Source organism: Ciconia boyciana, chromosome 24 (assembly GCF_034638445.1).
Source record: "Ciconia boyciana chromosome 24, ASM3463844v1, whole genome shotgun sequence".
NCBI lineage: Eukaryota > Metazoa > Chordata > Aves > Ciconiiformes > Ciconiidae > Ciconia > Ciconia boyciana.
The window spans coordinates 5,135,714-5,146,334 of record NC_132957.1 but is presented as its reverse complement, the minus strand read 5'-3'; the positions used below and the strand labels follow the sequence as shown (position 1 = coordinate 5,146,334).

Here is a 10,621-nt window from a genome sequence, read left to right as displayed (position 1 = left end):
GGACTACAAAGCCCATCGGCCTTTGCGGGCAGTACGTGGGAGGTACTTCCTCCTACGCATGCGCATTCCCCGCCGGCCGTCATTGGCCGGGCGGAGGGAGCCAATAGGGAGCGGTGTTGTTAGGAGGGCGGTGTTGCCAGGAGGGGCTGAGGGAGATGGCGGGGCTGGGCCGCCTCTGGCCGCGGGCTGTTGGCGGCAGGTAACGGCGGCCGCCGCCTTCCCGGGAGGGCTGAGGGCGGGCGGGGTGTGGTGTTACCCCCGGGGGGGGGGGGCGAGCGGGCCCTGGGCTGGGGGAGAGACACGGCAGGGGCAGCCCCGTCCCTCACTGCTGAAGAAAAGCCCTTTATTTTCCTGTCAGCGGCAGCGCCAGGCTTTCTCTTCTCACTTCTCCCGTTTTGGTGTTTTTGTTTTTTTTTTTTTACCTTTTCCCCAAGATTTTTTCTACCGCAGCAAGCTGCAACCTGCCCTTTCCAGTTCCGAACAGCCTCGCTCCTCTCGGGTTCCCTGGAGCTGCCTCTCCGAAGCCATCTCCCCTTCAAGGCCGTGGGTGTCTGCCCCAGCCCCGCGTCTTCCTGGAACCACCAGCAGATCCGCACAAAAGCGCGTGGGAACGAGTATCAGCCGAACAACCGCAAGCGCAAACGGACCCACGGCTGGATCAAGCGCATCAGCACGCCGGCCGGCATTGAGGTTATCCTCCGGCGTATGCTGAAGGGCAGGAAGTCTCTGAGCCACTGAGGGCTCTGCCCGCGAGGTCGATTTGGTGTGGAACGAGCCAGAATCGAGCCCTAGAGCTGCCACAGCATTGGAGTGACCCGCTCCGTGCCGAGGGAGACCGCGACGAGCGGCACGTCCCTCTCATGTCGGGAGCGTGCGAGGAGTCGCGCTGACGTGAGGGTGGCCTCCGAGGGCTTTTTAAATTGTAAAATTATTGCCGCTTTGTGTACGTGATTCCGAGATGAACTTGTGAAAACACGAGCTGTAATTAAAGCCCAGCGACTCGCCTTGAACTTCCTGCACTAATTGTTAATGCGAAACTAATGGGGGGAGGAAAACTGGCTTGTTCACAGGGTCGCGGCTGCTAGGGAGTCTTCGGAAGGATGGCACGAGCACGGAATTGGGGCTGAGGGTGGAGGGAACTTTGTTTTTAGTTTAACAGCGGGCATGTCGGCAGCGCCTCTGCCTGCTCCACTCCTCCATCCCCCTGAGGTGCTTCAGGACCGGGATCCCGCTTCTGGGCTGCAGCCCTGGGCTGGGGACGGGGTGGAGGGGAGGAATTGCCTTCTCCTGGCCGCTGTTCTCCCAGCGCTGCTAATGAACTGCCTCGTTCCCGCCGCGTAATGAGCAGCGCCTTCATTAACGAGGGCCAAGGGGAATAGAGGCACGGACTACATCTCCCAGCGTGCCCCGCGGCCGGCGCTACATCCGGGTCCTGCCGCCCTGCACCACCCCCCCCACCCCCCCCCCGGGCCTTCCGAGCGGGCATTTCCTGCCTCAACCTAACCCCACGCTCCTCAGCGCCGCGATGAGTGACAGGCGCGGCACCCAGTAGGAGGAGAGAGTGGCGCAGCGCGGGCCAATAGGAGCGCGCGGGGCGGGCAGCGGAGGTAGTGGGTGGGTTGAGGCGCGGCGGCGGGGGAGGGGCGGCTCCTCACGGCTGGCGGCGGCGAAGATGGTAGGTGCCTCGCGCCCCCCGCCCGAAATGGCGGCGACCCCGGCCCGGTGCCGTGAGGGGACCGCGGCCCGTGGGGCCCCGCTGCTGCTGCCCCACCGGCCTCCCCCGCTGCCCCACCCAGCCCGGGGAGGGGGGAGGCCCGCGGCCGCCGCCTCCGGCCCTGCAGGGCCCGCACCCTCCGGCGTCCCCGCCCGGGGCCTCAGCGCAGGCGGGAGGGCGGTGGGGCTGCGGGGGCCCCGGCCGAGGGCTGGGCGCCCCGGGGGAGGGTGTGCCCCACCCTCTGGGACGGGGGGGTGCGGGGGGCCGGGGCGCCCCAGGCCGGGGGTGTTGCGCGTCCCTAGTGACGGGGGGGTGCGGGGGGTTGCTGCGCCCCGAGCCGGGGGTGTCCCACACCCCAAGGGGTGGAGGGCTGTAGCACCCCAAGATGGCGGGACTCCCCACCCCCGGAGGTGGGGGGCTAAGGAGGGTAGGGACAGCCTAAGCTGGGGACGTCCCCCCTCTCTTGGGATGGGGGGATGAGGGGGGGCTGGGAGACCCCAGGCTGGGGGTCTCCCTTCTAGTGTTTGGGGGGGGCTGTGGTACTTCAGGGTACGGGCTGTTCCCCACCGCAGCTGGCTCCCCAGGCTGTGGCGTTTCCCCCCCCTTTCAGGGATGGGGGGCTGGCAGCAGCTGGGGCACTGCCAGGGTGCGGGGTGTTTCCTCCACCCCCCAAGGCTGGGGGGCAGAAGGGGGAAATTGGGGCACCTCCAAGGTGTGGGGTGCTCCCCCATCCCTAGGGCTGGGAGGTGTGGAGGTTGTTCAATCCTTTCTGTGCCCCCTAAGCAGCACCAAGGACTTGGTCTGGTGCCTGAGTATTTGGTGGTGGCTGTCATAGCCAAGAGGCTTCCGTCTCCCTCCCTCCCTTTGTAGCGACGTAATAATTTTTAGAGAAAGGGGGTTTTCCTTCTGCCCCTCTGCAAGCTCCGTAACTAAGGGGAACAACAGTGGCGTCCCTGTGGTTTCCGTGTACAGGCATACCGTGCCTGAGAGCTCAGGTGGCCATTCCCGAGCCTGTGTTCGTGGTTTTCCTCTAGCCCGTGTCCACGTGTGCGTGCATCACGCTGGGACAGAGCCCTGCTTTCAGCACCTGTGTGCTGGGCCTCGTATTGCTGAGCGTTGTTACTGCGGTTCCTTTCAAAAGCTGAGAATGAGGCACATATATATATATATATTTTATTTTTTTTACCTTTCTGCTTTTAGATGAGGACTATCGTCTTCCTAGGAAGCTGAGCACCCTTCTTCACACAGGAAAAGTAGATGCATCTTATCTCTACCTCACTTCCCAAATCATAGAAGGAACAAGTATTGTCTTCTGAGGTTGCTTAATTGCACTTGTTTTGTGGTTTTTTTGAGTTTGCCTTTCCCCAAAGGAAATGAGGCGTCTGCTTGGTTCAGGTGCTGGTTTTTCACTTCCGTACAGGACGCTCCATCAGCTTCACTAGCTTGGCCGAGGTGTGTTTTCCTTGGTTAAAGAGTGGCAGAAGGCATGCAGGGGGAACGTTTCCTCATGTGACATTATACGGGAGGTATGACTCGGTGTGCCTTGTGCGATAGGTGCGTAAACATGGCAGTGACCTGCTGGGGCTTATTTATCTGGTGCCCTTGGAGCAGATAAGGATCATTGCACTTGGAGTATTGTCTAATTCTGAATATCCAGGAATACGACTCCAGGCAACTCCCCTCAGGGAGCCTTTTTGGTGATCTCTCAGATCATATCAGCAGATAGCCGCTGAAATGTGTGCGTATCCAGCAGGATTATGATTATCAGAGGGACAGTCTGTCACTGACAACCAGGCTTTTCAGTTGAACTGGCGATGAGTGCTTAACGTGCTGGCTGGAGCCTGGGTTGGAGAAATGTCCGTCTTGTGTGCTCAGTCGTTTTGGTGTCCCTGTTGTTCTGCTCTGGCTAAGTTCTGGCTGAGCAGTGGGCACTGCTGGCGGGGCTGGAGCTGGTCCACCCAAGTGACTGCTGGCCTGAGAAAAGGAAAGGTGGTGGCCGAGAGCCAGGGACTCTCGTGGCTGTTAGAGCCGAGGTCTCCAGGTGTTGTCCGAGTGTAGGAACCTTCCTGCTTGCGAGTCTGCACTTAGCTGGTTTATATCCTGCTTCAGTTGTTCATATTGTAGAGGGAGGGGGGGGAACCACATCCACCATTTAAATTGCATTTTGACTGATAATTTTAACAGTATTTTTGCAACTTATTGGACATAACTCACCCTGCTGTAGAAGTCCATTAAAAGACTGCGGAATCCCGGGTGAGAGCTGTGATCCCACTCGCCCAGCCTCTTTCCAGGGAAACGTGGGATCTGCTAGCCCAAATTCCTGGCTGGAAAGTAGGGATTCCTGGAAAGTAGAAAAGTAGAAAAAAGAAAAGAGAGAAAAAAAAAAAGAAAAGTAGAAAAAAGAAAAAAAGAAAAAAGAAAAGTAGAAAAAAGAAAAGAAAGTAGAAAATAGCTGGAAAGTAAAAAGAAAGTTGTGGGTTTTTTTTTCCCTAAGAAGCTGGAAAGTAGGAATCCCTGGCCGGAAAGCATGAGGAACTTGGGGTGAGCTGTAGCTTATTGAAGAGGTACTTGAAGTTGTGTGCTCCTAAATAAGAGCAGTTATTTTCCATTCTTCTAAGTGATAATAAAGCCAAGTAGTTGTCAGGCTTTTGCTGCAATACAAGAAATCAAGGACATGTCTGTCTCTCTCTGGATTAGGCTGGTGTAGCAGAACAGGTTACTTTGTCATAAAAAGCCTGCAAATTTAATGCAATGGGAAGGTGAGATGCTTTGAAATGTAACAGGATATTTTTAAAGATCCTCAATCCTTTTAAACTGAGTAATATAATCAGTAATTCTTAAATCTGGGCTATGTGGAGAAAACTGTGTCTGGCTGTGCCTTCAGAAGTCGTTAAAGGGTTCCTCATCCTCTTCAGCCTGGGAGTCCTCGGGTAGTGTATGGGTTCGTTAATCGGTGCCAGCTGTGGATGTCGGTGAGAACAGATGAACAGAGAAATCCATCAGGGCAGGAGTGGGAAGTGGTGAGCTGAGAGCACAGCGCGGTCCAAAACCAAGGGCTTCTGCTATAGCAGAGCCGGAAGATCCTGCCTTAATTCCTGAGCTCAGCTGCGGTACGGACGTTACGCAGACGAGCAAGCGATGGACTCTGTCCTGGAGAACTCACGACCGAAGGCAGTGAAGGCACAGGGAAATAATGGTGGTCCTGTGGGGGTTAAGATGAGCAAGAGAAATTTGAGATTTGCTGTTTGAACCCCAAGTCCAGTATTTTAACAAAAGTATTTCTAAAACCAGGCATATGGGAAGGGTTGAATGTGGAAGCTAGAATGTCAGTAGAGTTCTTTTTAAGAACAAAAGTATGAATAATATTTTCTGGTTTGGCTAATTATAGCTCTTTGTTTTGAATTAAAGATGCAGTGTTAATAAAAATAATGCCTTCTATTTAAATGAAAGCAATCTCTTCCAACCTAGGAGTTTTGTAGCAGCGGTGTCCATTTATTTGTTGCTTCTAACACTGAAAATAAATGACTTCTCATCTGCTGCTTTACTGTCCTTTTAACGTTGCTTATAAGCAAGGTGATGTATGACCCAGAGTAGAATCCTTTAGTGTTCAGTATAACAGGCTTTGAATCTTTAAGCGAGTATCATTACGATACAGGTAGCTGGTCTCAGGGCCTCTCTCTCCTCTGCTCATCGCACAGGTACATCTTATATTTATTACCCATTTTCTCTTTACTTTAAAGACATTGCTGGGCATCTTCCTTGTCTCTGCTGTGAGTAGAGAGACTCCAACACCCTTGTAAGCTCGGTTTTCTCCTGAGCCCATAATGTTCTCCTCCCGCCCTCCTTTTTCACTTTGGAGAGGGAAATTCCTGTTTCGTGCTGCTACAGCTTAATTAAACCGGGAGGGCTCTGCAGGGTTCCCGTGGCTGTTAGCAAATAGCTTTGCTGGCCTGTGCAATCAACGGTTTTGTTGTGAGTGGTGATCTAACCACTTCCATCAAAACTTGGGAATTTTTTTTTTTTTTAAATGTACCAATAGCCTTGACTCCTGTAGGGATGTGATCCTTCAAAAAAAAAGAAAAAGTTGGGCCAGGCTGATAAGCGTGCGATAAGGATTGGGCTTTTGAGGCCGGGTAGGCTTTTGTTGCCCTGTGGAACCAGCCTTGGTCCGTGACAAAGAATGTTAACTGGGAAAGTGAAAGAGCAACTAGTTTGATATGGTGTGATATTCAAGGACTTCAGACATCGGCGTAGCGGTGGCAGAGTTTCTCCTGCGATGTTGTGATTTGTGCTGGTAAAATACTGTGAATTCTGGTCTACATCAGCGGTGTTTGTATCTGTGTGATGCAAATCTTCCTTCTGTTAGAGCTCACCCAGTTGGACACGTGCCTCTTTTTAATCACCTATATGCCAAAAGGTATTTAATTAGCAGCTTTCTGACTGAATTACTGAACTTTGGGGATATAACGAGCCAAATGCAGAAGCTGGGAGTTGGCTTACTTTACAAAAACAGTTTTGGGTGGGGTTCAGCATCCGACAACCATCTTGCTAGCTGGGACCTGGCAGCATCCTTCAGTTCCTGCAGTTGTTTATCTGAAAGACCTGAGCGACTCCTTCAAGAATCAGCACAAAGCAAACAGCAACCAGAATATCGCTCTTTCATTCCTCAGCTGCTGCTTTGTTTGTATTCTGTGTCTTTTTAGGCAGATTTTTTGAAAGGATTACCGGTCTACAACAAAAGCAACTTCAGCAGATTCCATGCGGATTCTGTATGTAAAGCATCCGTAAGTATTGCCACATCCTGGTGCTTTGGGGGAAGGATTTCTTGCATGGCTCAAAGGATACTAGAGTGAAATAAACTTGAAAGGAGTATTTTTTTTCCTTAAAAAAAACCCCACATATGATCACAGCTGATAGTTCATGAGTTGAGATTGGCAAGACAAACTTCCTGCCTGCTTTGGTGAGGAATGTGTCATCACATCAGCCAAACCACATCTGTGATGCTTTCTTTATATATACGTTCTTTAGTAATAGTCTTATGCCCTGAAAAACACATGAAAAATGGACCTTCTTCTTTATATGTGTGTTTTAAAAAGCCGTAGCTGCACGGTGTCAGGTAACAGGGCAGAATATCACAATGCATTTGTAGCCTGCGTTAATGAGAGCCTTTTGGTTGGTTTAGCTGTGGTTGGGTTAAAAATCACCTTTTTGCTGTCTTTGTTCTGTAACTGTTCTAATTCTTCTACAGAATAGAAGACCATCGGTATATCTTCCCACAAGAGAATATCCATCTGAACAAAGTAAGTCTGCCCTGCTAAAGTTTGAGGTTTTTAATAACTTTATTCTGTTCTAATATTAAAAATCTGGCATACAGATAATCTCCCTTATTTTAAACTTCAGATCAGGTGATATTATTGAACTGTCACCACAGTGATTAGCAGTCTATGTCTAGTTGTTGGGTTTTGTGCTTTTCCTCTATCCTTATTAAGTGATCGGTGTCCTGCACGCTGTCCTTTTATTACAAAGGACCATGCTTAGTATGTGGAATAATGTGGTGATTGTTGCACTGTTTTAAAAGTCATCTTCAAAATGACCTCAGTATGTTTCTCTCTCTTTTTTTGGCAGTCATAGTAACAGAAAAGACAAATATACTTTTGCGTTATTTACATCAGCAGTGGGACAAAAAGGTATGGTTGTGTTTTCTTAATATTAACATTTTGTCTTGATTTACTGACTCGGGCTAATTGAGGTGAATATTGATCACAATCAAAATATTGAAGATTAATTAAAAGAAAGTGCGCACTGCTCTTCAGCAACAGATAGTGTAAGGAGGCTCTGTCTCTGCACAACACTTAAAAAAAAAAACCAAACCACAACTACTTCTTCCCTTTCAGTTTAAGGGACATTAACTCAGTGTTTAGTCTAGAACTTGGGAGACTGCAGTTTCGTCTCCCACTTACACAAGGTTTTCCCTTGTGACCTTGGCGAATTGGTCTCCCTGTGCCTCAGCGTCTACTTTACAGATAGGGTAAAGCTGCTCTCGCTTCCCAGGACTGTTAGGAGAAGACGGATGAGATTGTGCAGAATGTGAATGCGCTAATGAGGCTGTGTAAGTACCTTGGGTACAAAATTTGAGTTCTTGTAGGAGGAACACACCAATTAGTGTGCTCTAGCTAGTGTTTGAGACTAGGAGGCTGGCATACCTGGGTTGGGAGTACTGGGAACAAGGCGATGGCTTAGGAGTGGAGACGTCGAAGCAGTGAGTGTAATCATGGGCAGAGCAGAAGGTTGCGGAAGAACATAGAGAGAAGCAAAATTATAAGGAACCTTGAAGCTGGAAAGAAAGTATTTGTATGTGACAGAAGGCTTTGGGAGATTTTGATAAGTTCAGGGACTGACTCAGAGCAGTGGGAAAGAGGATCTTACTCATGTTTATGCAGTATTTGAGATCTATGAATAAAAGGTGCTGAGATCAATGATTGGAGTTTTAGTCCCACCCTCAAATTTGAAGAACAATCTAGAAGGAGCACCTTTCGGCTTTGGTCAAAATCCTCTTCAGTGTTTGTTCCAGCGTGTCAGTTAGGTCATCACAGCACTATATTCCATCCAAAAACTTCTACAAACAAGAATTTGTTCTACCGACACTAGCTCCCACCAGAATCTAAGGCTTTGGAGAGTTTCACTGTGGCTTTCTCTGTCCCAACAGAATGCAGCAAAGAAGAGAGATCAAGAGCAAGTGGAAATAGAAGGTGAGAATTCGGCGCCACCACGGAAAATCGCTCGGACAGACAGCCAGGATATGAATGAGGACACTTAAACTCTTGGCTTTCTCCTCTACTCCTTTGCAGGCGCTTCCTGTTTTGTCTCAAAGTGTGTAAATTTTGCCCCTTGCCCCCATCTCTCACCCCTCCACTATGCAGCCCAAACCACTTCTGACTTCATAGGAGCCAATGTATTTATTTTTTTTTTTTTCCCCTCTCCATTTTTTATTTATGCCGTAAAACTTACGGAGCAGTGGTGGAACAATTCAGTAAATGATATAGTATAACCTTAGTTCCTCCTTTCTAAAAATATACACTGTCACTTTCACAGGTTTTGTTGAATCTGTTACCTAATCAACCAGATCTAGCTATGGGAGCCTGGGTGGGAGACGTGGGTTATTCCAGAACCCTTCAGCGGTATAGGCTTTCCGATTCATGTACCCGTTGACATATTACAAGTGGTTAACTCTTCTTTGGATGTGCCCACTCCAGCCATAAGTGTGGGGCCTCACTATTTTTCACAAATATTCTGAAACTGGCACTGCACTAAAAAAAAAAAAAATCATGGGTGTCATTTAGGGTTATGTTGATCTTAGCAAACATTTTGTCAACTTGATATATCAGTTGTATTCTTTTGGCCTGTTCTGTAAGGGCCACGGTCATTTGGCAGCGTACATTGTCTCATGCATCAGTGGTCCTGGAGAATTCAAGTGAAAGGTGTGTTGCTTTTGTTGCTCTTAAATTCTAACCGTCTCTTGGTCTTGAACAGACTGATATGTGCAACTTCTCCGTTGGAATAAAAGGATACTCTTATCCTATTCTGAGTATTTGATCAACAGTGTATTTAAGCAAGAGCTGATGGAATGGAGTTGGGTAGGCACCCTGCAGGCAGCGCTTGGCCGGATAAGCCTGGGAGCACCTCGGCAACTAGATCTAGTTCTCTGTCTCAACTGCCGGCTCCGAGTAATGGTACGTTGTATTTTCCTGCGATATTGGCATGTCTGGAATGGAGTCCAGGACTTGGAGTTGATCAAAATGTGAGCTTCCATGGTCTCTGATGAAGACCAATCTCTTTTGGACTGTGACAGTTCAGTGCCTGTTGCCTGTAACCCTTCACTGACTCTTCAATAAGAGCCGAAATGGAGACCTGTAAGTCGTCTAGGTGGATTCGGAGGTTCAGAGACTAAAAGGAGATGAGCATCATCACCCGAAGGGGACAGGAAAGGTGTAGCTTAGTAATGATGTCTTGTCTGCTTTAACGTAAGAAGCTGACTTCACACTGTGTTAGTTTAAATTGTTGCATTTATAGCTGTGTTTTTTCCTTGTTCACAAATCCTAAACACCAATTCAAGAAATTGCACGAACATTTTTCTAGAGATCCTGGATAAGCTTCGTTCTGAGTGGCTGCGAGCTTTGAGGGTTTCTGCTGTCCCCTTCTCCACGGCATCCCTGTCCAACTGGGGGATGCCACATGTTCAGGTTTGGGGGCGAAGGGAACACGAAGGGAGATAAACTGTTGCTGACAACCGTATGTCGCAAGGCAGAACCTTAGGAAGAGCAGGGCACAGCTCGCGTTGCATTTTTAAATGTACGTTAGGCACCAAGTTTCGGATGCAGTGAGTGAATTTAACTTAACACTGAGTAGTTTAGAACTTTGTATCTGCCTCAAAAAACGTTACCTTTTTGCTATGGCAGTAACCTCCAAATTACTGGAATGTCGCTGAAAATGCCAACTGTGTTGGTGAAGATAAAATATACTTGGGTTGCCGTGTGATTTGCTGGCGATTGCAAGAGGACTTCTCCCAGAGTTACGCTGTCAAAAAGTGCTTTTGTGCAAAGTGCAAGACGTTGACTGAAGATGCCGTGTTCGCACCCGGCCTCGTAGGGATTATCTGAAGCTGAAACTGAAGAATCCTTTGAAGAGCTGTGAGAAACCAAAAGAGGAAACGAACATGCAGCTGGTTGGTAAAGTGTGACCAATTTGTGTGTTTAGCAAAGCTTGAGAGCTGCAACCTTGCAGTAATGTTTGTACAGTGCTTTAAAGTTGTAAAATGCTGTATAATTCTTGATTGATATGGCAAGGTTTGAGCTTTGCTGACTTCTCTGCTAGACAGAGTGATGTACTATTAAAGAGAGTTGGCAGTTC

The 10,621-nt window shown here is 49.1% G+C and overlaps 2 protein-coding genes across 3 annotated transcripts; both read left to right on the top strand.

Annotated features, from left to right (window-relative positions):
- The first annotated feature begins 110 nt into the window (after positions 1-110).
- MRPL34 (mitochondrial ribosomal protein L34) lies at positions 111-1,010 on the top strand. Its single transcript, XM_072845364.1, has 2 exons — positions 111-199; positions 435-1,010. Exons 1-2 carry the CDS (start codon positions 156-158, stop codon positions 736-738), a joined length of 348 nt encoding a protein of 115 aa, XP_072701465.1. The 5' UTR covers positions 111-155; the 3' UTR covers positions 739-1,010.
- Positions 1,011-1,624: 614 nt separating this feature from the next.
- Positions 1,625-10,621, top strand: DDA1 (DET1 and DDB1 associated 1). Of its 2 annotated transcripts, XM_072845141.1 has the most exons (6): positions 1,625-1,675; positions 6,418-6,498; positions 6,963-7,014; positions 7,340-7,401; positions 8,421-8,463; positions 9,245-10,621. In XM_072845141.1, the coding sequence occupies exons 1-6, from the start codon at positions 1,673-1,675 to the stop codon at positions 9,247-9,249; spliced, it is 246 nt and encodes an 81-aa protein (XP_072701242.1). In that variant the 5' UTR covers positions 1,625-1,672; the 3' UTR covers positions 9,250-10,621. The 2 variants fall into 2 exon arrangements, with proteins under 2 accessions (XP_072701242.1, XP_072701241.1); XM_072845140.1 differs by having other exon boundaries at positions 8,421-10,621.

Bases quoted from the DNA above. Each gene is read 5' to 3' on its own strand.
- MRPL34 (XM_072845364.1), top strand. From the start codon at position 156: ATGGCGGGGCTGGGCCGCCTCTGGCCGCGGGCTGTTGGCGGCAG. The intron at 200-434 runs GTAACGGCGGCC...CTTTTCCCCAAG, and splicing joins CCGCGGGCTGTTGGCGGCAG to ATTTTTTCTACCGCAGCAAG.
- DDA1 (XM_072845140.1), top strand. The intron at 6,499-6,962 runs GTAAGTATTGCC...ATTCTTCTACAG, and splicing joins ATTCTGTATGTAAAGCATCC to AATAGAAGACCATCGGTATA. The intron at 7,015-7,339 runs GTAAGTCTGCCC...TTTTTTTGGCAG, and splicing joins AGAATATCCATCTGAACAAA to TCATAGTAACAGAAAAGACA.